This window comes from Xiphophorus maculatus, chromosome 13 (genome assembly GCF_002775205.1).
Source record: "Xiphophorus maculatus strain JP 163 A chromosome 13, X_maculatus-5.0-male, whole genome shotgun sequence".
In the NCBI taxonomy this organism is placed as follows: Eukaryota; Metazoa; Chordata; class Actinopteri; order Cyprinodontiformes; family Poeciliidae; genus Xiphophorus; species Xiphophorus maculatus.
The window spans coordinates 8792313-8818204 of NC_036455.1; the positions used below are offsets into that span (position 1 = coordinate 8792313).

The following is a 25892-nucleotide window of genomic DNA, read 5'->3' on the forward strand; positions in this document are numbered from 1 at the left end:
TTACCAGGAATCTTTACAAGTCAAAGAGCCGTTTTTGCTCTCAGTCCAGTTAAATTAAACCCATTCGGAACAACGAAGGGGGGAAAAATCACACAACTTTTAACACAGTTTTATTTCTATTTAGATATTAAATAAAAAAAAATCAAGATTTGTAAGGAAAAAGGATAATTACATTTTCTTCTGTCAGATACTGACATTTCTGGAGAAATATGTAAAAAAGATTATATGAAGAAAGAGTGTAAAATTGACCAAAGCAAAGCTGCAGATAATGGAGAGTAGTAGGAGAAAGTAATACGGTGAGGAAAAGTACCAGGACTCCATAACCAAAAGTGAAAGAAGCTTTAGGCTCTGTGTGGTTTTGTTTCAGTGAAAGCTTTGTGGGAGTGACGGATGAAAACACAAGAACAAACTAAAGATTAACTAAGAAATATTTGAAGTGTTGGAGTAGTTTAGCTAACCCAGCTGCTCCCCAGGAGGTTAATGTGACCTGTTAGGTTAGGTACAAAACATGCTCATTAAATTCTTTTGTTCAAAATCATCCGTAAATAATTAGATTTCAATCTGGTCAGTTGACTAGTTTGAGTTCCTTTCAGAATGAGCTGTTCTGGAGCCTTCTGTGGTTGCTAGGCAACGAGCTGGGCTTCGCTCGGGGTTGCTAGGTAACGGGCGCAGTGCCTCCTGGTTTGTGATTCTACGTCCTGTAGATTTTAGAAACGGGTAATTTTCCAGACGCCAAAAGCGTTAAATGCCCGGGTGGGTTTGGGTTGTTTTGGGAAGCAGCTGAAACCCAAATGGAAGTAAAAGACTCGATAAATGTGAACTTAGCACAACATGTCGCCTTTATTGGATTTCTCTTCCACTGTGTTGTACATTAACTGCCTCATCTTGGCTCACAGCAACCAGGAATAACTTTTGAAAGCATTTCTTAATGATTCTCGTGGCCACGTCCTGGAAAACTACAGAAATCCTGATGAGTAATCCATTACTTCGCCTTGTGTGTTTGAACTTTGTAGTCCATTAGGTCCCTCTGATTTCATCAGATTAGGGCTCTGACTAATCACAGAAGAGAAGTGGTTTTGGTGATGCAGTCTGTCCTTCCAGGTTTTGCGGCACATATTAACACATAAAAACAAATGATGCATTTTTAAGGGGAGACTTTAGGTTTCGTTGGGTCAGAATCAATGAAAATCTGAGAATAAGACGTCATTTCTGCCTGGAAGTGTGGCCAACACGGAAACCTTTGCTGCTTTTAGATGACTGATCAGGGAGTCATTTACTGCTCAGCCTCATGTTTAATGTGATGATGGGGTAAAACTGAATGTTGAGGATTCAAAAAACCCCTCAATGAATTAAAATACATTCCCTAAATAGTGTCTCTACTTAGAAAAAAATGTTAAAAACTGATGTAAAAGTATGAAAATGACAGAGAACGTGTCGTTGCCTTTCAAGTGGTGCCAGTAAAAGAGTCTAACGCTGCCAGAGCTTTGAGTAAAAGCACCAGGATTTTATAGTTTTTACTCAAAAATGTAAAACAAAAAGGCGTAACATCAAAAATGATTGTTCTCCTAAATATAACGTAATGGGAAATATGTAAATAATAATAACTATAGTCAAGGTGCAGAGTTGCTTTCTATGACATTTATTTGTTGTTTTTTAGAACTTGTACTTCAGTAAAAGTCTAAATAACTACCACAAAATCTATAATATTTTCCAGGTGAAGGTCCTGAATCAGTGAAAACCCTTCAGGTTGACATGAATTAATAAAATTCAGATCATAATTAATACTTTATTTGAGATATTGTCTTATCTCAATAAAAATCTTCCCCTGGCAACCAGCTTTTCTGTACGGGATGCCAGAAATGCCGAAAAAAAGATGTAATAAAGAACAAAAAACAACAACAGGAGTTAATAAAAAGACTGAATTTTTTCTGGTTAATTCTTTAAGTTTATTTAGTTTGTACATTATAAAACTAAAATAGTAAATCTTCTTGAATTCCTGAGAGGATTTATAGTTTCTTAAAAAGCAACGATATGGAGATTTTGTAAAATCCAAGACCTAGTTTTCCTGGTTTCCTTTTTTCTTCTTCTTCTTTAATCTGATCCCATTTCTTTTTTATTCAGCTGATGGCCTTGTTGTTGTTTTGTTTTTGTCTCATCACTGCCTGCTTATGATCACAGATAAACTGAAGCAGGAAGTGTGACCAGGTCTATAAAGGAGGAAGTGGAGCAGAATAACAGCTTAAATAACACTGTGTTAAATAATAATGTGTTTAAATAACACAGTCTCTGTGTTATTTAAATATTTCATGTTTTACACAAAGGCATTTTCACGGCTTACAAAACATCAACTGGCATTTATTTTGGCAGCAATTCCTCAAATTTTTTCACTGTCATGTTCATAATTTGACATTAAAGATTTGTTAAAATCGATAATGAAACTCAAGAAAGTTGCTATTAAACAGGAAATGTATTTGCTTTGGGTTTTAGCATTAACATTGATTTCTTAGACTATAACTTATTCATTAGAGTTTTTCAGTGCAGATGTGCCTAATTCCCACAGAGAAGAGGAAGACGGCCAGGTTTCAGTTGTCAGGTTTCCTGTCTGCAGGCTTTTCTGACGCTAGTCATCAAGTTCGCCGGGGTCGTTGTGAAACTCAGAGGTCAGACATCTCGGCCGTCGTGTGTAAATAAACGTTTCTCCGCCTCCCTCCCGTCTGCTTGAAGTGTGATCGTGTGACCTGCAGCCGCTCGTCTCCAACAGACGGGCTGTTGTTGTCGTTTTGTGGCGCTTCAGCTGATTCTCCCCTCCAGCTGATCGTCGCTCAGCTGCTCTCACATCAGCAGGCCGGTGGCAACCGTGGCTTTTTGTTTTTATTGTTGTTTTGGTTGCTTGGATATTTTTGGACTGTCTGGCAGATAAATATGTTACAAAAACTGGAATATAGACACAATAAAAGTAAATAATCATGTATTTTAAGCATGAATCCTATGTTTTCTGTATTTGTTGAATAAATATTTCAAACAGCATCAGTAGTAGCAGGCTTTCTGAAGGCAGCATAATGTTTCATGTCTGACCTTTTGAGAAGATAAGTTCGGTTTATTTTTATTTTTATTACCATTTGTGTTTCTACCGCTTCTAAAAACAACCTGAGCGCTTTCAAAAACCACCTTGCTGTTTTTTGGCAATAATTTAATGTTTTTTGGTGTTTGAAAAATCTCCTGATTAAGTCACATTCAACTGCTCTGCGCCGTTAGCTAGCAATACCAGCCCAGTGCAGCCTGTTACCTAGCAACCCAATCGAAGCTCCAGCACTTTTGTTCAGCATGCGCCGTACAATGGCTGCTGGAAAAGACAAGTGTTTTGTTGTTGACTTACCATCCAGAAAGCAACTTCCTGCCTTCTTGTTGGTTGTGCAGGAGGCTCCACTTCTGCTTTTCAAAGATGTACAGATATATAATTGTGCATCTGTTTGCAGCCATTTTCAGGTGTAAACGCAGAGTTTTGGGGCGTGGCCAACAGCAGCTTATTGGGATTTGAAGTGATAAGATGATTATGATTAAATCCAGGTACTTTATGCAGTTTAATTATATAAAACACACTTCTTTGTGTCCCAAAGAAGCGTATTTCAAATGGGAATGTTCTTCAGCAACACTATTTGTGCTTGTGGGACAATAATTACTGCAACACATTCACAGTTACCTTAAAAAACAATTTTAAAATTGTTCTTATGGTCACTTTTATTAAGACGCGGCTGAAATCATTTGGTTTAGGAGTCAAAGACCTTCAGGAAGGCTGGAGAACTGTAGATCGGTAGCAAAGCTAAGTAAATAAATGAGAATGAATCAAGTTTTCTGCACAGACTGTGGATCCTGCCACCTGCAAACAACACAATGGGAGGGGAGGAGCAGTTTTACCTCCTCCCAGTGATGTAATGGGACAAAATTTATTATAGCGGCGCACAAACAGACAGCAGGACAGGAAGTTTAGACTGAGTTTGCACCATTGTGCTGCTTGTACTCATGAACGGCCATTCGTCTGTCCGTCTATCCACTGCAGACGCCGAAATGCAAATTCCTGAACACTTGCATCACTTCAAATTCTGACACCCGATTGAGCCTCTTTGCTTCCTTTTTCTCCAGTCCTGTCACTGTCGTCTTTTGTTTATACTAATATTTAACATGCAGCAGAATTTTGTTGCTGTCTCACTGGAAAAATACAAAATCTCATTTTAATGCACTTGAAATGAGACAAAACTACCTTATTAGTAACATTTCGGTGAGATTTAGGAGCTTGTTTTTAGTAAATAATTTATTAAAATTCATGAAAAAATACTTTAAAGCAAAATAAGACATTTTCCCATGTTAAAAGCGAAATAAAACTGGTTGCTAGGTGACAGCCTGGGCTTGGCTGGGGTTGCTAGGTAACGGCTTAGTTCCCCTTGGCACTGGAACTAGAGCGTTTTTGTCAACATTAAGGAATTATTTACTTAAAACAAGCTACTACATGTTGCAGAAAAGTTACTCATAAGTTAGTTTTGTGTTATTTCAAGTACACCGAGAAACTGTAACTAAAAACTAGACAAAAAGTACTTGGTTGAACTTTGTGTTTTTGCAGTGCAGGTCACAGAAAAACTGTAGAAATTAACGTTTTTGTAAATTTAGATTAAATTTTAGAAAACAAAATGCAGCTTTTATTCTTTTTGTCCACCAAACTTTGTCTGTTTCAATTTACACTCTGGTTGTAATCCAGAGGTGAACACGTTTGTTACCCTGAGGGCGAAAATGTTTACAAACGGACAGCAGCAGCAGCGTTTCAACCGGAGGTAAAACCGTCACACACAGGCATTTTCTGCCCTGATGTGTCGAAATGACGGTTTGAGTAATTTATATAAGATTAAGCTCAGACGTGTGGAATGTTTTTCGAGTGATGGCTCGCTCAGACAACACAGGATCTGAGTGTTTGTCTGAGTCCAGATGAAAGCAGCTGATGAAGGGAACCGAGTCGTCAAAATGGAAAACAATTTAAAAATTCCCCAGGATTTGGTGGAGACCTTCAGACTTTCCAGTCCACAGTTTGATGAGCTGTTTGATTCCCACACAGGAAGTCCTCTCCTTGGCGAAGCGGACCCCTCAGGCTGAATTCCTCTCTGCTGATCTTTGTGGATGTCAAGCATGAAGCTACATGTTTCTGGCCTCCACATTCCTCCCTTATCATCTGCTGAAATGTGTTGGAGGGACTCCAGATATTTTTCTAACAGGCAGAGCCGACTCAGTTAGACGCAGTTAGAGCTTTTGATTGGGATGCAGCGAACGCCGCCCGCCATCCGGCCGAGGTTCATCTGGTTGAAATACAGAAACAAGCAGGAAAAAAACTGATTTATCCTCCTTAATTAACCCACAGATAAAAGTCACAACATCAGGTGAAGATAATTAATTAATCTGCCACCAGCAACGTGTCCCACTAATTTCAACCGGCATGAAACACTCGATCCCATAAACAAACTCTGCCCTGAAGGAACAGGTTTCCTGCTCCGGTTCATGAATCATTTTTACATTTGATGCCTGTAGTTGTACATTTTGTGCCTCCTGAAAGCTGATCTTTGGTCTGCAAATGTTTTTTTTTAACATTTCACTGTATTTATTTATTTTCTAAGCAATAAAAGTGGCAAATTACTATGTTTAAAGAGCAACTTCTTGCAGATAAGCTGTACAAATTGGTCCTTACGGCTAGTATCTTTATTTTACTGTGCAAATTGTAAACATTTTTTTGTAAAATTTGCTATGCTTAGCCTCAAACCGGCTGCCCTCTTTGGGCTGAACAGCAGGTACTGCAACCAAACTTTCCCATTAGTTACAGTCCAATATTTTATTTCATTTAAAAAGTAACTATACCCCAAGTCAACGTTTTTGTTGCAGAAACGTTGTATAAATTGATTTTAAGGGGACTATCTTTATTCTAATGTGCAAATTGAGACATGTTTTGTAAATGTGTTTATTTTTTAAATGCTTAGCCTCAAACCGGGTCGGTGCTGCCCTCTTGGGTTGAACAGCAGGTACTGCAAACAATTTTCCTGTTGGTTACAGTAGAATATTCTTGCTTATTTTATTTAAAGAGCAAATAAACCCTAATATAATTTTTTTGTTGCAGATAAGCTGCATAAACTGGTCCTTAGAGGTGCTATCTTTAGGTGTGAGCTGCTAATCACACCTAAAAATAGCTATTATGACTTTTATTAAATTTAAAATGATTCAAATTAAATAGATAAGTACCGTACATAGAAATGAATGGATTATATTTATATTTATATTTAATGGTTGCCAAAACACCTCATGTCTATTTTTCTATTGTTGTGCTTCTAAGTTACAAATAGCCATAAATGTTATTAATGCACACAACACTTGGTAGTTAAGGAACGACTTCTTTTTTTTTATTTCCATGTTGTAAAGTTTAACATCCACAGTTTCAGAATCTGTTCAAAGAAAAAAGAAAAGAGTTTAATATTTTAATAAAGGTGATGTATTATTTTGGGGTGATTTCAGGCTGCTAGTTCCTGAATGTTTGTTAGATTAGTGATCCTCAGCCTGAGCAGTTTTCTGCTCTGAGTCGCCGGCGCCTCCCTGCAGCTCCTGGTGTGCATGTCTGCTTGTGTTACTTCCTGCTGCTCCGTGTTTGGACCACACCTAATGTTTAGTCACGCTTAATGTTGCTGCCGTGTTGACGTCTCCCCGGGTTTGGTTCCCATGCAGCCCAGTGACGGACGGCCTCAACGTTTTCAGAAGACTTTGCTCATGTTTGAGGATTTCTCCTGGAAACGTGGTGATTTTTGGACCATAAGTGCCATTTAAGCATCTAAGAAATGTAATCACATACACCGTTAGAGTTTCACCCAGCCTTATTTGGTAGCTTCATGAATCTGCAGCTCTGCTCTGCATTGTGGCTTCAATTTGAGGCGTTTTCTTTTAGAGAAAATAACTGAAGGTCAGATGAAGGTCTAGTTGTTTTAGAAAGCTAAATCAAGCCGTTAGCGCGTTGGCTCACTGGCAGATAAAGCAATCTAATGTGGAGCAATTTAAAGATTGCAGATTGATGGTGGTAGTTTAGAAACTTGAGGCCGTTTGAGTCTTTGAGGTGGACAACCGCAGAGGCATGAAAATAATTCCTGGTCGCTGAGGCACTGAAAGGCGAATGATGTGATAAAGGAAAGGAGCAAATTTCAGTCAGAGGATTCAACTAATGAGACAAAATTATTTAATGTTCTGAATCTGGAAAAAGAAAAAGTTTGTAATGTTGTTTTTTTCTTCTGTCTTCGCAGGACGTTTGGATTCCAACGTTTGAATCTTCTGAGGAGTAAATTTGAATTAAAATTTTCTGCCCCTGAGGATTTTTCACCAGAGGAAATTTGTGGATATCCTGATTTTCTTTTTTTCCAACCTGAACCACCTGGAGTCCACCTGTAGATTTTTATTTTTATTATTTAATCTACGGTGGGGGGTTTTCAGGGTTTTACCCTCTGACTGTCTACATTTGTGTGGCTTTTTGTCTGGATGCCCCAGGATTATCCACAGACTGCAGTTCCTACTCGGGCCTGCAGGGCGGCAGCAGAGAGCAACGGCCAGCCGCTGGACAGGCAGACCGTCGGCATGAGCGACTTCTGGCACAAGATGGGCTGCTGCGTTGTAGCCAAGCCTCCTCCGGTGAGAAACCAACACCTCTGGTTCTGATCCACATGGGAGCCCATTTTAAAGTTACACTGTAAAAAATTAACTGAATAAATTTGGTTTAAGTAATCTGTCATAGAGGATAAATATGTGGGTGCTCATATATAAATGTCGGAGTTCCAAATTAAACATTTAATTTGCAAGCTAAATATTTAGTTTAAAACTGAAAATTTTAATAGCTAAATATTTAGCTATTAAAAGCTAAATTTAGCTTTAGTTCTAAAGCTAAATATTTAATTTAGCAAACTACATATTTAGGATTCAAATTAAATATTCAGTTAGAAAGCTAAATATTTAGTTCACAAATAAATGTTTAGGTCTTAGCTTATTTTTCAAAATAAATATTTATTTTGAAAAATAAATATTTTGAAGTATTTAGTTTGAAAACTAAATATTTATTTAGAAAATAATTAGTTCAAAAAAACTTAATTTGTGAATATCTAGTATTTACAGCTAAATGTTTGGTTTAAAATTAAATGTTTAGCTTAGAAATTAATTGCTTAGTGTCAAATAAATATTTAGTTGCGAACTAAATATTTAGTTAGCAAAATAAATATTTAACTTGTAGTTAAATCTTTAGTTTAAAAACTAAATATTTAGCTCCCACTTAAACATGCACTTAGCAACTGAATATTTAGTTTTAGAAAATAAATACTTTATCAATTTTTTATATTCACAAATTAGACATTTGTGAATATATAATTCCCAAATGTTTGCTTGTGAATTAAATATTTTGTTTGGGACTCCTACATTTGTAAATGTGTAAATAGCATGAAGGAAAATATGACTGAAAAATAAATATTCACATTTTGATTAAACCAAATTACTGCTGTTCTTTTTTTACAGTGTAACTTTAAAAAGTGTTTTTCATAGCGAAACTGCAAAGGAAAACACTTTTTCAAGAACGTCTGATGATGTAAATACAGTGAAAGCCCCAGATATTTGATCAACTCAATGGTTAACCTAAAATAAATTACCAATAACACGTTGGATTCTTTATTAAATTGATACTTTACTAATTATCAGTGAAGATGCACTGAGAAATTGTCTGGTGCCTGTAATGAGCTGATTTCATGCATAACTGGTTCAGATCTGAAACTCTTGGATGTGGAAATTTTGAAAAAGACTATTTTTAGTTCTGTGAAGGGAAACTAGATTGTAAATAACTTTCTGTCAGCAGAGTCATGTCGGCGTCCCTTCAGCCTGAAGTTACAGGAATCTGAATCTGTTGAGACAAAGTTGTTGTTTTTTATCGTTTTGAAGAGTCTATTTCTGACTATCAGATTATTCTGGATTAGGAAATTCTGGCAGTCTTGAAAGAAAGGGAAAGAGTTTGCTCACTCTACTGGGAATACTCACAGGGATTGCTGTCAGTAGTGCTAACGTTGCTAATCAAGCTAATATAACAATACTTGAGATTCCCCCAAAAACGCTTATAACTACCTATTTTAATAGTTCAGACACAAAATAGACCTTAATATCCATTAACACACGTGGTGAAACCTGGTTAGCGCTAGAAGCTAAATATGTACGTTGTTATTTCTGCTGTTGTAGTTCAACCAGTTAGCACCCAGGAAAAGAAACGACCAATGTTGTCTCAAGTAGCTTTGCACATTGTGTGTTATTTTTAAGAATATTTTATTTAAAAAACTGCAATAGGTGAATTTTCCGCAAATAATTTGGAGTTAGGTTCCAGAGAAAGAAAACATTCAGGAAAAGAGATGATTTGGGTAAATTATAGCCACATTAGTAAATAGTTAGCTTATAATTCTAATTTCTCCAATCACATAATATAAGGTTTGTTTATGATATGATAAGTCTTAAATGTGCATTTCCAGCCTGTGTATGAATAAATATTTGTGAACTAAATGAGAAGGGAGAAACTTTTATGTTACCTTTACCTGAGCACTGACTGTTGATTCACCTAAACAAAGTTCAAATCTAAAGCATGGCGACTGGATTTGCTCCAAAATATCCAACAGATGTGTCCTCATGATGCCTTCATCAGTGAGAAAACAAAAACAGAACCAGATTCTCAGTTCCCCTTTTTAAACTTCATGCCAAAACAGCGTACAGTCGTACTAACAGAACAGTTTATTCTGCAGTCACTGCGTAGCTAAACATTAGCTAAACATTTAGCTTCTGATGTTTATAAACCTGATTACGATTCAGGTGTTGCTAAGAGTGACGAGAAGAAAACGTGGATGTACGGTTCCATTCATTCAAATTTCATTCTTTATTGGCATCAATGTCACATTAAAATTGGGTTAATAATTGTTTGATTGAACAACTAAATTCATTTAAGTATTTTTTGTCTAGTTTCTAGTCCAAATATCTTAGTACTCTTGAAAGACATACCTAACTTACAAGTAACTTTTCTTCAAATATAGGAGCTTGTTTTAAGTCAATAATTATTCAATGTTTATAAAAAGTACTAGTTCCACGGGCAGATTATTTCACTTATTTCACAATAAACAGGGATTACGCCGTTACCTAGCAACCCCAGTCAAGCTCAGCCCGTCTCCTAGCAACCAAATTCTAGTTCCTTTGGCAGATTCTTTCACTTGTTGGGTAAATTATAGTTACATATTAGTAAATAGTTAGTGTATGTTGTAAATGTTATAAGTGAAAGAATCTGCAAGTGGAATCAGAACTTTTAAAAAAAACAATATTGAGAAATTATCGACTTAAAACAAGCCTACATCTTGCTGAAAAACTTCTTGTAAGTTAGTTTTGCCTTATTATACTAAGTACTAAAATATCTGATCTACAAACTAGACAAGAAATACCTAGGAAGAGTTTGGGTTTTTGCAGTATAAGTGCATGTTAGAGTAACTTATTAACCTGGGACTGTGGGAAGAAGTTGGAATACCAGGAGAGAACTCATGCATTCACATTGAGAACAAACTCTTTGCAGAAGATTCAAACTCAGGACCTTCTTGCTGCAACAGTGATACCAAATGCACCAAAGTGCAGCCTGACACAGAAATCCACAATAAATGAAAATGTGTCTACCCAATTTTAGTTTAGAATTGACTAAAGATGTATTTTGTGCAGGTTTCATTTTGTAAAATTACTTTTTGGCTAAGGGTGCATCCACACCAGCCCTGTTTAGTCCGCTGTAATCGAACCCAAGAAAGTCCGGTTCGTTTGAAGAGGTGTGAATGTGTAATCAAACTCTGATGTGGACCAAACAAGCTAACCCTGGTCCGCCTAAAAATCAAGGTCTTGGTTCAATTAAAGTGAACTCTGGTGTGATTCCAATGTGAATGGAAAGCGGAGACCGCTCAAAAAACAGGAAGCGGACTATAGCGCAAGGATTTCTGGGTAAATACAATCAAAACAAACACGCTAGTCTGGCGCTAGTGGAAGAAACGGATCGTAATCTTTTACCAAAGACAAAAGAAAATTCCTACAACTGCAAAATTATTTTCCACTTTGGGAAAAAGCAAGTTGCGCTCAGTGTCGTCTTCTTCGGTTTTCATGTCGGTGTTTCTTGTTGCAGCGCCACCACAGGCGAGGAGGGGAACACGTTTTCAAAAGTATTTGGTTCGTTTGACAGAGTCTGGTGTGAAAGTGAACCGTACCAAATGAAAATGTAACAAATGTTGTAACTTTGACTCCCAATCGAACCCAGTCTACTGGACTATCAGGTGTGAAAACAACCTAAATCATTCCAAACCCAATTCAAATTCAGAAATACTTTATTAATCCCAAAGGAAAATTAAACATGATTTTATAACAGCTATCCCCATGGCGTGTGTATGTGAATGTCTCGCCTGAACTGTAATGTTTAACATTTTAAGGAGCTAACAGAGTTAGCATAGGCCCCTGGCACTATGGGCGTGAAACCCCACCACATGTACCTTCACATTGAGCGTACAGACACAGCGTACGCTGGCGGTGCTGGGAGGAAGTTCTGCTCTGCACTGGTTTTCTCCAGGGACCTCCTCCCTCCTTCCTCCGCCTGTATTTTTAGAGTTTTCTGTTTGTTCCATTGTACCGCTACAACAATACACCTTTAACAAACGCACTGAGACACACAGCAGGGACTTCACTCAAAAAAAAAAGCAGTTTCTCTTTCAGGATCTGGACGGTAAAACTGCAGCTGTTCCAGAAAATTATGTAAAAGAAATTAATGGATTATCAGACATGAGAAAAAATATGATTGTCTGTGTTTATCATTTCAATCATTTTTAATTGCCTCTAATTACATTTTCAACTATTTTCTCTCTAGTTTTTAATGCAAATATCTTAATACACTTGGAAAAAAGACAAAACAAACGTACAAGTGACTTTTTAGAGAGTGAATAATTCCTTAATCTTGATGACGAAGTACAGATTATCTCATTTATAACATGGGAAAATGTCTTGTTATAAGTGAAATAATCTGCCAGTGGAACTAGAACTGGTTGCTAGGTGACGGGCTAAGCTTAGCTGGGGTTGCTAGGTTACGGCACAGTGCCAGTTGACTGTCAGCGTAACCAGTTTTTTATTTAATCAATATTAAGGAATTATTTACTTAAAAAAACATTGCCTTTTAGCAACATATACGTTGCTAAAAGGTTACTTGTAAGTTAGTTTTTGTCTTATTTCAAGTACTAATATGTTTGCACTAGAAGGTAGACACAAATTACTTGGTAGGATTTTTTGTTTTTGCAGTGTATATATTTTTCTTATTCTTAAACAACCATTTTTGTCCATTTGAGTCTTTTTTCAGTTTTGTGTCTTTTCCTTTTATATTTTCATTTTTAGAGTCTATAATATATTTTTGTTTTTTCCTGAATTTATTTTAATTTTCACTGTACTTTTTTGTTTTGCGTTGCTTTCTAAGTTATTTAGCTTCACTTTGTAATATTATTGGTGGGGTTTATTGCAATTTGCACCCCATATTTAGTGATTTTAACTGTTTTTACCTTTCTGTGGTTTGTAAAATTGGTAACTGACTCGTAATGGGGAACCTGAGCGCATCATAGCGATGCACTGTAAGCTGTTATAGGCAGTAAAGTGGCCTGTGTCAACACTGTTTGTTTGTTGAACAGCTGATGGAGTTAAAACATAACATAGGATCAGCTCCATATGTCTGTGACCTGCTTTTATTTTGAAATTCCAGCGTGTTCCTTTGATGTTAGTGACTCAGATTACATGATGATGATATTTGGGATGAAGAAGAAGCAGCTGTTTATCAGCCCAACACAAAGGTTGCCAGGAGAGACGTTTTCCCTGCCGCTCCACTTTAATTGCGGGAGACTCTGTGTTGCGTAACATAAACTGCTCCAGGATTGGATTAGGCCTCAGTTTGTTGAATCTTAAAGCGTACTGCTGCCATTAAAATCTGGCAAAGTCACAGCTGTGTGAGCAATCCCATGGTTTTGCTAAATGACCACAAGTAAATCTAAAACAGAGAGCTTCACAAAAGTCAGGAGAGTTTGTGTAATTGTTGAGCTAAAAGTTGCAGCTCCTCGTTGTTGCAACACCTCAGCCCTACTCACACGTCCTGATGAAATTAAGAGTCAAATTCCTTCCAGTTTGTCCATCAGCGCTTCCCGGTTGCTTTTTTTTAATTACTGTTGCCATGGCGGCAGCTGTAGCTGTGGAGGAGGACGCGTGTAGGCTGAGCGGTGAGTCACTCCCAGCTGGTTGAAGCCGCTGCAGTGTGTGGTCCGAGTCTCCATCTCACAGAAATTTCCCCTGTAGCTGCGTTTTCTTCAAACATTTGGAACCACTAGCGAAATTAAAGGGGCAGCATTATGTAAGAGCTTTACATCATGTCATAATGTTATTCCCTCATCAAAAACATACACGCAGCATCGCTTCTTTGATGCATTTCTGCGAAACCCTTTAGTCTCCATGGAAACCATTCAGCTGTGCAAAAACCCGGGGGTGGACCTAGCTCCGCCTTCGAGTCGCAGCTCCTCCTCGCAGCCAACAAGCTTCCGCCTCCCAGAGCTGTCCTCCCCCACTCTGCTCCTTCAGACTAGCCAGAGCAAATTAGCAAACACCCGGTGGGAATGCTGAGCTCATTGAACGAGCTTGTTCTCAGTGTAACGCTGGTAAAAACTTTGTTAAAGGGTTAACAGAGGAACGACTTCCTGAAGGTTGAGTTTCGGAAGGAGCAGGAGTTTTTAAAGAGACAGAGGCCCAATTTCATTGCATTAAATTACAAAGTCAAATTTCTTTTAAGTCAAATTAGTTTTATAACTACTGAGGGGTAACCTAGTTACTTGATTGTGCTACAAAATGGTCCTATGTGGCTGGAAAAACATAATACTGCCCCTTAATATCATGATTAAAGTAAATGATAAAATACTATAAAAGCAGCAGTTATAACATTATATCCAAGCCCCTTCAGCCTTGATCTTTCTTATGCATTTTTCTTTTTTCTCAGCTGTTTTTTGCATTTTCTTCACATTGTTTTATTTGTGGGTTGAATCTCTTAAGCACTGATAAACCAGTTTATGATCAGTGTATCTACATATTATTTTTTAAACATATATTGTCTGAAATTATCCCAGAAACTGCAGCTCCTCTCCTACACTACAGGCTTTGTGTGATCTTCAGGGCTTGTCGTCTCGCTTGTGTTCACCCATCACTTTTAGTTCTGCTGTGTTACATAAAGGCCCTGGATAATCCCGAGCATAAGCCTCTTAAATTACTTCTAAATGGTTTTGATTGCGGCTTGGATGTGTTTCCACACAGCGGGGTTTACTGGACTTCGGGAGGCGAACAAGGTTTTAATGAGGGGTTTCATTGGCTGATTCCCAGAGCTCCGAGTGTCCCTGAATGCACCAAAAGGAGCTGAACTCTGAAGGAACCTCAAATTAAAACCTAATTCCAGGTGTTGGATGTAGTTTCTGAAGGTAAAATCTGTTGTAGTTGCTGCTGTGAAGTGTGGGGAGTTCCTGTTTTATCGTGGAGGCCTCGCGGTTCCTCTGGGTTTTTCCTTTTTCTCCGTCTGTTGCGTCACGTTTTGTTGTTCCTACATGATTCATTGTGGTGATTTGAGACTGAGAGTATGTGGACATGTGGAGACACATCAGAGACAGACCATCAGAGGAACAAAAGAGACGCATAAGAAAGATCTGAAAGTATTTCAACACCAGAATCGTCTCATTAGGGCAGTGGTCTGCCACACTGCAAAAAATCTTACCAAGTATTTTTGGTCATATTTCTAGTACAAGTATCTCACTACACTTGAAATATGTATTTATATCAATATTAAGAAATCCTTGACTTAAAACAATCTCCTAGATTACTGAAAACTTCTTTATAAGTTAGTTGGTTCTTTTGTTGTTTTTATTTCAAGTGTATTAAGATAATTGCACTTCAAACTGGACTAAAATACCTGGTAAGATTTTGTGTTTTTGCAGTGCAGCTGTTGCTCCAGAGCCACGTGTGGCTCTTAAAAACCAATAAGGAAATCTTTTTGATTATGAATGCAACAACAAACAAGAGCTTTTCTCTAAATACGTATGCAAACTCTTTATATAAAAATATATAACAGGCTCTTAAAAGTATCTTTACCAAAAAAAAAATTCTACCAATATTCTTTTTTTCATTTGTTCTAAAATACAAAATAATTTTAGTTTAATTTTGTTTGACTTCCATAATGAAACATTTTATGTTGCACTGCAAAAACACAAAATCTTAGAGAAGAGTGAGGTCATTCTTGAAAATGAGATCTAGATCTCAACGGGGTTTACCTGGTTAAAAATATAAATAAATGCAGAGAAAACAAAAATATCATAGGCATTAAAAATTACATATAAAAAGAAAAGACACAAAATGAAATGGAGCGATGACAAAAAGGCACATAGAATAAAACTGCTATGTCCATTAAGACCTGTAAAGATACATGCACTGCAAAAATGTAAAATTTTACCAGGTATGTTTTGTCTTGTTTCTAGTGGAAATATGTTCGTACACTTGAGATAAAATAACTTATGAATCACTTTTCAGCAAGATATGAGCTTGTTTTAAGACAAACATTTCTTAATATTGATAAAAAATAAAAATAATAGTTACACTGACAATCAACTGGCACTGTGCCGTTACCTAGCAACGCCAGCCATGCATAGCCCGTCACCTAGCAACCAAATTGTAGTTCCACTGGGAGATTATTTCACTTATAACAAGACATTTTCCCATGTTATAAGTGAAATAATCTGCCAGTGGAACTACAATTTGGTTGCTAGGGAACTAGTACTTTTTTATTAATGAATATTAAGGAATAATTTATTTGTAAGTCAGTTTAGTCTTGTTTCAAATGTACTACGATGTTTGCGCTAGAAACTAGGCCAAAACTACTTTGTTAGATTTTGTGTTTTTGCAGTGCAGAGCAACAGGTGCACCATCGGTCCACGTTGTCTGTTTCCTTTTAACCTGTTGTTTTCAGTTAAAAGCCTATTACATTCAACCATAATTTCTTTCTGAAATTTCCTTTCTCCTTCAGATCCACTGTTCAGGACAGAATGTCTATTTATCTAAAGTGAAAAATCTCTGTGTCTGTGTAGAAGAAGAACAGGAGGAAGATCGACCGTAGCATGATCGGCGCGCCGACAAACTTCATCCACCTAACGCACATCGGCTCCGGGGAGATGGGAGACGGCCTGCAGCCGGTGAGATGGCACAGCCTTAGTCTCCACCTGAAGCCTGACCTTTCCGGTTTACCTGACTGTAACTCAGGACAGAAAGTAAAAGTAAATCTGTGCAGCTTCCCAGCAAACAGAGATGGCCAGGCTTCAGTCCAGCATGAGGACAGAGGCGCTCTCTGTGTGTATGGGTGTCAGGAAGTGTCTTGTGGCACTGCATCCTTCCTGCTTCTATTTTGGCTTTTCTCTTACATCTGGGATGTGGAAATCTGCCTCCACTCTGGCAGTCAGTGAGGTCGTTCTGGACCAGCCTAGAAATCCTGCTCCAGTGTCGTTTGGTGTGAATGCAAGAATACATCAAACTAATGACTGAGTTTTTCCACCTGGAGCTTACTTAAAGGGGGTTTTTGTTAGCAAAATTCACTTTTTTATACTTCCATTTTGGTCTCCACTGCTTCTAAAAACGACCAAGCCCTTAAAAAAAACCTATCAGCCGTTTTTTGGCATAAATTAATGTTTTTTTGGTGTTGGGAAAATGAGCCGTTTCAAAAATCTCTTAAATGTTAAATCAGAATTGACTTGCACACTGCAAAAACACAAAATCCTACCAAGTAAATTTGGCTCTAGTTCCTAGTGCAAATATTTTATTACATTTGAAATAAGACAAACTTTTCAGCAAGATATAGAGGCTTGTTTTTAGTAAATAATTCCTTAATATTGATGAAAAAGTTCTAGTTCTATTGGCAGATAAATTAACTTTAACATGAGAAAAATGTCTTGTTATAAGTTAAGTTATCTACCAATTGAACTGTAACTTTTTCATTGATTTATAAGGAATTGTTTACGTGAAACGAGCCTCTATATCTTGCTAAAAAGGTACTTTTAAGTTAGTTTGTCTTACTTCAAGTTTTCTAAACTATTTACACTAGAGACTAGAGCAAAATTCCTTGGTAAGATTTAGTGTTTTTGCAGTGCAGTTCACCGTTGCCTAGCAACCCACGCGGAACTCCCAACACTTTTGATCAGTGCTGTACAATGGCTGCTGGAAAAGACAAGAGTTTTATTGTTGGCTTTCCATCCAGAAACTACTTGCTGCATTCTTGTTATATGTAAAATATTCATGATGAATAATTATTTTTAATAAATTAAATGTGTTTGTTTATTTGTTTATGTCTAAAATTAACTTCTAAATATCATATGCATGTGTTCTTTTGACAAAAAGTATGCAAGTTGAATAAGTTTGTTTGGTCCATTAAGTGTGCAATTTGCTTTTAAGGAGTTAATATATTTTATCTTACCAATTTATACATTTTTATTATATACTAACATGCATTATCTAACTTGTTTTCTAAAATAATTAGTTTTATTTATTCATTTTTTCAATCTTTACTCATTCCTGTGAGGATTGTTTAATGTGCCGTGTGCCTCCTGTCGGGTGTGACTGAATGTTTTTCTCTTTGTTTGTTTTTTTAACAGTCAGGGTCTGTTCAGGAGCAGATGAGGTCTAAAGGCCCCAACATGAACTGCAGGAACAGCCTGTTATAGCCGGTAAGGACACAACTCTCACTCTGAGCAGAAAAAAACAGGAAAGATTAATGTTGGGTAACTCAGTCTGTGTTACAACCTGCAAAACTGTTGAAAGCATTGTGACTCCAAAACCTTATGATTCATTATTTGTTCAGTAATTCTGACCTTGGATGACGCTCAGTCTGATCACAGTCGTATGACTTTTTGGCAAAACTTTCCTCATTTTTAACCACTAGATCTTATTTAGATCCCCAAAATTAAATAATAAGCAAAGTATTGGGAACTGGAGGCTTCAGTGACCTTTTTTGTAGCTGTGGGACAAAACAGCTTGACTCAGGAAAGAGTTTCTATAAAAACACTGAAAACTCAAAATATTTTACACATTCAGATAAAATTTGTATGTCATGTGTGACTCTTTTGCAGAACTGAAGCCAAATTACAGCTTATTATTAAGCATAAGCTAGCGTTAGCACTGCCAGCCACAACAGGAAGTATAAAAAGGTAAAAGGTATAGCTCCGATTGTCATTTAGTTAAAACATCTACACAGAATCTGTTGCACTGGGTTAGAGCAGGATAGAAGTGAAACAACAACACAACTAAAATCCGAGTCATTATTTATCATTCCGGTTTACATACAAGCTAATATTAGCATCAAAGCTAGCAGCTACTAGCAGCTACAGAACTGATTATTTTGTTGCTATAAAATATGACAAAAATAGAAAAATAAATAACACAGCAAAAACCTAATTTTACTCATCATTCCTGCTTATGTTCAAGCTAACAGTTTTGCAGTGATAATATTAGCGTTGTAGTGCTAGCTGGCGCTGCAGAACTGCTACATGCTACATGGGGTTGGAAAGTTGTTTATTTTGTGCATAAAATGTAAGTCATGTGGGGAAAAAAATTTAATATTGCTATTGATGTCAACTTTGGTTTATTTTTTGTGTTTGAAAACCACAATAGTAAAGCCTCCTCTGACTGTTTGGATAATAATCACGTAGGAAGCCAATGGAACATGTTCTTGTTTTTCATTTTGATTTACACACAAGAACTGCCCTGTTTTGTGTGTGGAAAATATCAAACCTCAAAATGCCTTGATATTTATTAAATGATATACATTTTCATTGTTTAAAAATGTTTAATTCATGTAGGTGTTTATTCCTCCTTTTGATTTATCAGCTCTTACACAGATTGAGGATCAACTTTCTCTTAGATTATGACTCTGATGGAGCAAATAACTGCTTACCTGTATGCTGACTACACATTAAATGATTTAATTTTAAATCTCTGGGTCTCTTTTTTTTCAGGATTGTATTAAGTTGACTCAAACCAGCTGACTGACCTCCTCCGCACTCTGAACCTCTGAGCCTGTCCTCCATCATCCAGCTAACGGCTTCATCCCATCCTGCTGCCCTGCTGAAGTGTCACTGATCAACAGTGGAACCCTGCTGACCTACATTTTAAATTTATTGAGCAAATGTAATAATCATAATAATGTGTTTTGTTTCTTTCTTTCACCCTGGTCAGGTCTGAAAGTTTGTAGCCAAACATGAATTATACAAATGTTATTTTTGGGGGGTAGATTTGACACCAGGTCTCTCATCAGCATTAAATTAGACTTAGCTGTTATTGTATGATCAAAAAAATCAAATCAGGAATATAAGAACAGCATTTAACTGCTGGTGTTTCTAAATTTTCAAGATATTTTATTCTGCTGAACTCTTACACTGCAAAAACACAAAAACGACCAAAGTAGTTTCTAGTTCAAATATCTTAGTACAGTTAAAATAAGACAACACTAACTTTCAAGTAACTTTTCTTTAACTCTTTAAAATTGGTTTCGTTGGCAGATTATTTCATTTTTACCTAGGGGGAAAAAGTAATGTTAGAAGTGAAATAATCAGTGGAACTAGAACTTGGTTGCTAGGCGACGGGCTTGGCTGAGTGGCGTTGCTAGGTAACAGCTCAGGGCCTGTTGATGGTGGATCTAGTACTTTTCCATCAATATTAAGAAAGTATTGACATAAAATAAGCTCCCACATCATCCTGAAAAGTTAATTATAAGTTAGTTTGTTGCATTTCAAATGTACTAAGACATCAGTAGAGCAACAACACTTCGTAAGATTTTGTGTTTTTGCAGTGTATTATTCAGCACCTGGTGTTCTGTCTACTGTTCTCCAATGTTAAACGTCTGGTGACATCATTGGACTTCATTTCCCAGAATCCTTCAGGTTGGTCATCACCATCTGGGTGCTCAGTGACGACAGACTCTTGTTTTAAGGAGACAGGAAAGTCCCTTTTTTTTTTGCTACACTGGACTGCAGTGTGTGTGTGTTTAGGGGGGGATGTACGTGTGTGTGTGTTTTTAATATCTGAACATTGTGGGGAACTTCAGTCATTTTATTTGTGGACATTTATGGTAAGCCTCTGTTTTTAGAGAAACACATTTGAGGTCATGGGACTGCATGATGTCAGCAGTGGCCTATAAAAAGGTAGAAAAGAAGCGCAGACATGTGAATGTGTGTGTCATAGTGTTCCCAGTTTAGTATAAACAACCCACATGTCTGCAAGTTCTCTTTTAATATTATTTTACTCTAAAAAAGAAATGTTCGACCCATTCCAGTGTTGGCTTGGGACGAGAAAAATGTTTATTGGCCATCACTGTTTAAGATATTTCTAGTATTTTAAGACATTTCATGCTGCACCTGGTAGCGGATGTAGAGTTTGACTGTTTTTTGTTGTGAGTGCTTGACTTAAAAGAAAATCTGTTATTTGTAATTTTATGCTGTTTTGGGGGGTTTAATGTGTGATATTTGTTGAATTTATATTGCTCGTTTCTTTGGTATCTCACCCCATCCTTATTATCTTATTTTGCTTATTTACATTTTTGTTTTAGATTTTAGGCTTTTAAGTTTTTACGTGTCAAAATTTCTGTATTTCCTGTCTTGAGCAAATTTTAAACACTTTGAGATGTTGTGAAACTGAAACTATTTTGAGACACTTTGAGCTACAATATTTACTTCAGATGATTTTTTTTTAAAGGAAATATATTAAATTTGTTCAGGTTTTATGCGTTTTGGTTAATCAGATAGATTAATTACAGCACTTTGTAAGATTAAAATCTTGTGCAGTGCCAAATAAAACTGTACAGTCCCTTTCAAACAAGTATTTTTTAATAATTGAAAAACATTTATGTAAATATTTTATACTTTTATATTTTGTACCTACATCAAGGTCCAAACGTGTCAACAGTTCATTAAAACACCATAAAGACACAGAGAAGAAGAATAAAAAAATATGTATATGTTTACTGAATGTCATGTCACTAAAGTTCTTATATTTTCAAAGTATTAAACCTTCACATATTTAACAGGAGTGAAAATCCAGGCTGACATTATAAATTAAACATTGGGTGATTTTTAATTTCTGGTCCAAACATGTAATTATACCACTCAAAAAAGACAAAACTATAAATTCTTGCGAGACTTTTATCATTCCCATAGGAGTGAAGTTTAATTTTATTTTCCTTACAAAATAACATTCAATTGAAAAACAGTAATTATCATTGAAGCTAGCATTAGCAATGTCATATAGCTAGGTGGTTTAAAGCTCCGGTTTACTACTGCTTTAATTTGAATTGTTAAAATGTTTACCAAAATAGATCAAGTGTTATAAAAATCAGACACAAATTGAAAAACAAGAAGTCATAGCTGAAATCAACTCTTTAGCATTGGGATTGAAGGAAAGCTAACTGCTACAAGAAGATGAAAAGTGGTTTAAAACTGAATGTATCCCTGCTGTAAAGGTTTTTCAATAATACAAGAATTATTAGGTGTCAGACTGTTTTGGAGGAACATGGAAATGGAAAGACTTAACACATCTACAACCAAATCTTCCATTAGCATTTCTGTTTGCATATGAGCTAGCATTAGCATGACAGTACAATACAGCTAGCTATTACAGGAAATTGTAAAAGTTGTAGTTTAAAAGCCTTGTTAGCCACTGCTATAAAAGTGTTGAGCTAAACCTGTAAAAAAGGGTTTTGTTCAATATGTCACTGCAATATAGATGGACAAAAATAAAAACAGCTGAAACTGAATCTACATTTATTATTCCTGTTTCCACAATAGAAACCAGTTCAGCTGACATATTAAAGCTAAGAGCTCATGGTGGCACAGAAACCGTACTTTTGTCAGTAAGTAAAAGTATTCTTTGATACAATCCCTAATAATATCATTTACGGACTTACATATTTTGAAGATCAAGAGAACGGTTCTAGCCTGGTGTGCTCATATCTATCTGACAGGTTTGAATTTGTTCATATTAATGACAAGGTTTCCTCACACTTCATTGTTAGTTATGGAATATCTCAGGGCTCGATGTTCGGGCCACTACTCTTTATTATATATCTGATTCCACTAAGTAAAATTACTGAACAGCTTTGGATAAATTTCTACTGCTAACAATACCAAATGCTAGCTTATCATTCCTATTTGCATTAAACCTTCTCAATATTAATAGTAAGTACTGTAGCACAACCAGCTGCAGCAGGTAGTTGGAAAAGCATCAGTCTCCTAATATGTTTTTTGTTTTTTTGTCAAGCGTTGTGGTTTGCGACATATCTTTTGATTTGAGACATGTGGGACCCTTTAGCGCAAATAATTAGCAGTTGCTAGCTAGTTTTCAATATTGCTATTTAACTTTTCTACAAGTTTTCTAAATCCTTAAATTAACATTCTAATGTTAAATCAGAAACCAAAGCAAAAATAAATGCAGTAGTACTCCAAAGTAATGAACGTATCGATAACTTACCTGGGGGAAAATCCCTGGTTTCCATGGAAACCACTGGTCTCGGCTGTAGTCATAGCAACCGTTCACTTCCTCCCAGCTGTAGACACAAACGGTGGTGAATTTCTGCTGAAGGGAAAATCTGATTCCTCTCTCTGTGAGTTTAGAAATAGCCTCTTATGTTCCTTTTATGGCTCACAAAGACTCTTAATCCAAGTTTTCACCCAAAACCCATGTTTGAAACAAACCTAGAAGCCTCCCGTTAAAATTTTTAAGGCTTTACGGAAGTATTTAAAGAGTCCTCAGCTCAGATGCCTGAACTAATGCAATAAATAGTTGGAATACTTTTGGCTGCGTATAGCAGAGCGTTTAGGAACGGCCCATTTGGACGCCACATGTGAGCTTGAAGGCTCTTCCCAGACTCCTTCAGCCTGGAGAACAAACGGATGAAAAGTTTTCACATTTATGCCGACCTTTGGTCCCCGTCTCCGTTTCCCCTCCCTCTGGTTTGTGGAAACTTTAACCTGTTCTCAGGCTGCTGAAGTGTAGTTCCTTTTGTTTATCTCGACCACAGTTTCTCCCTTCCTCTTCCTCTTCCTGTTTGGTTCCCATCTACCCTTACTGTACACTCCAACAACACTGGAAAGCACTTTCCCCTTCGGACTCACCTTAAAGCTGAAATTTGATGCTTAACTCTTCCGTCATTATTGTGAAACCATCCCTGTGCTTTTTGTTGTTTTCTAAAATACTATTGATATTGTCAGAAGGTCACATGTCATTGATATATAACTATTGATCACAAAATTCAGAATCAGTCCAAACCAGAAATTAAAAATCTGTTTACATGCTTAGAAAACAATCAGATAATCAACTAAAATTAATAATTTTATGAATGATTTGAGCTCCTCCCCCAACCAAAAGAGCTGATTTCTGTCAGCCTTTGTGTGTTAAATGTGTTTTTAAACAATCAAAAAAACTTAACTGGTTTCATCTGAAGGCTCGGCTTTGAGGTGTCCATCAAATTTTAGCTACTAAGCACACAATGTAGGGCTGGACAATAAATCAATAACAATATATGTAATCAATAATCTAGTACAATATTCAGGCAGAGGCAGAGGAAAGACTTCAGCAGCTCAACCTCTAACAGCCAGTCAAGCTAAGTTGGTGGAATAAACTGACTCTCTCGCTCTTTGGTTACCTAGCAACTCACCCATTCTTTGGTTGCTTAGCAACAACCTGCTGAGTAACTGACACAGTAGCAGTTTAAGGTTCCCCCACTGTGCCTCATAACTGCTTAAAAATTAAATGAAACAACGACGTGGAGTGAAACTGTGGATAGAAGAGGAACGGTCACGACACCAGTTTGACTGTATTTCAGATATTTAATACAAAAATCTGATCAATAATTATCGATATTGACCAATATGAAACTCTTATATTACGATCTGTTTTACAGTCACAATGTCAAGCTCTAACAAAACAGATATTAAAAGTTGTTCCGATGACAGACTGCTAATTTGGTTTTGGTAGATTTGAGGAACAAATTGAACCTTGAGACTTTATCTGTGCTCAACAAACATAAAAAAGAAGGCTGTATTGTTATTTAAAAAATCAGCTTTAAGGCAAAATTGTTGGAATATATTATGATTTTTTATTATTATTATTATCAGATAAGATCTCTGTTGCCAGTTGAGTATATCAACAAAATACATAAAATTTTCCCCTTGATTACTTTACATGCCTTCATATGCAGTGATTTTATAGATTATTGTATTTTGAACAGGGGATTTGTGTGTGACTGATGGTATTTTTTTTTTTTTTGTATTTTCAGTTTTGTTTTTGTTATGTAACTTGCTCCTCCATGGCAGGAACGGACCCACAGAGTGACTTTATCTCCTTATGTAATAAATGTCTCATGGCGGCTGAATAAATCTGCTGTTTTCTCCTCCGTCTCTCTGCATCTCTGTGGTGAAAGTGCTTTATTTTAACACCACAATATTTTGACGAGTGTGGGCAGTAACAGAGATGATCTGCCAGAAAAAAAAAATACAACATTGTGCCAGTTTTAAATTCTTTAGATTTGACTAAATAAAACATTTGAAAGCTGAGACTTCCCTAATTGACAGTAAATCACTGCAACTTATTCATGGCACTGGAGTTTTGGAAAACCTGCTTCTAAATAAACAGTTGATCATAACAACTTTATAGCCATAAATATTGTATCCTAGCATATTTTAACAACAGCAGAACCATAGCCTACAGCAATGTTTTTCAAAGTGGGGGCCGCGGTCCCATGGAGGGTCATCACAAGGCGCTAACAGGGACTCAGAAAGTTGGAGGGAAGATGAGAAAAAAATGCTAAAACAAAATATTGTCACCAAATTCCAAAAAAGAGATTTAGCTCAATATTTTATGAGGGTGATATTGAATCTAGTAAAATTTTTTACCATACATTTTTAATTACAAAGTTTTTCTGATTAGTTTTTCAAGCATTATTTGAAAAATATATAAATTAAAATCTTCTTGAAATATTTTTTTTGCCATGCTCATCTTTTTGGTTGGCTGCTAGTCAAATTTATTAAGCTACTTTGCTCCTCAAGCTAGCACAGCTAACATAAAATGGAAACATTTCTTACAAAACAAAGACCGAAGAAACCATCCAGCAACCTTCCTGTTGAGGAAAGTAATTAAAAAAAACACACACACAACTAAAATCTGAATTAATGAGACGGGATGTATGTTGAACAAATGTTTATGTTTACATGTTTATGTTAAGTATAACATAAACATGTTTTCATTCATTTATTAAACATAAACATTATGTTATATAGTATTTGCCTGTGGCTAATGTTACAATTAAGACCTTTCATCAGTCTTGCTTGGTTAGAAAAATGATATATGAGCCAAAATGTATAAAAAGTGAGTTTTCTGTAAAGTTGTGCTGTTTCCAAAGTAAAATAAACACTGGTTTAAAAGCTGAGCATGCAAAACAGTATGTTTTTCACTGAATTTAAAGCCATTGGTTTGGCTCCTTGGTGGAGCTAAACTAAAACTACAGCTATAGTTTCAACTACTTTTTAAAACAAAACTTTTGATACTCTTTTTTTTTTTTTTTAGCTCTGTGTAGTGCAGTCAGTACTTTGTACAACATGTTTTGACCCAGTTCAAACATGGCATCACACTTCAGGATCACGTTTTATTACAAGCAGCTGCGCTGGAGACCACAGGCCTGAAATAATGACGGTTTAAACTCCGCGTTTCCACGG

The 25892-nt window shown here is 36.4% G+C and overlaps 1 protein-coding gene across 1 annotated transcript in view; it reads left to right on the forward strand.

The window, feature by feature from the left end:
- cdc42se1 (CDC42 small effector 1) overlaps positions 1-24573 on the forward strand; it is a 30466-nt gene extending 5893 nt beyond the window's left edge. Inside the window, exons 2-5 of the mRNA XM_005805478.2 lie at positions 7314-7695; positions 16233-16337; positions 17787-17858; positions 19146-24573. Of these exons, the coding sequence (XP_005805535.1) occupies positions 7546-7695; positions 16233-16337; positions 17787-17855 (324 nt within the window). The 5' untranslated portion in view covers positions 7314-7545 and the 3' untranslated portion in view covers positions 17856-17858; positions 19146-24573. The remainder of the gene's footprint in view (positions 1-7313; positions 7696-16232; positions 16338-17786; positions 17859-19145) is intronic.
- The last annotated feature ends 1319 nt before the right edge of the window (positions 24574-25892 follow it).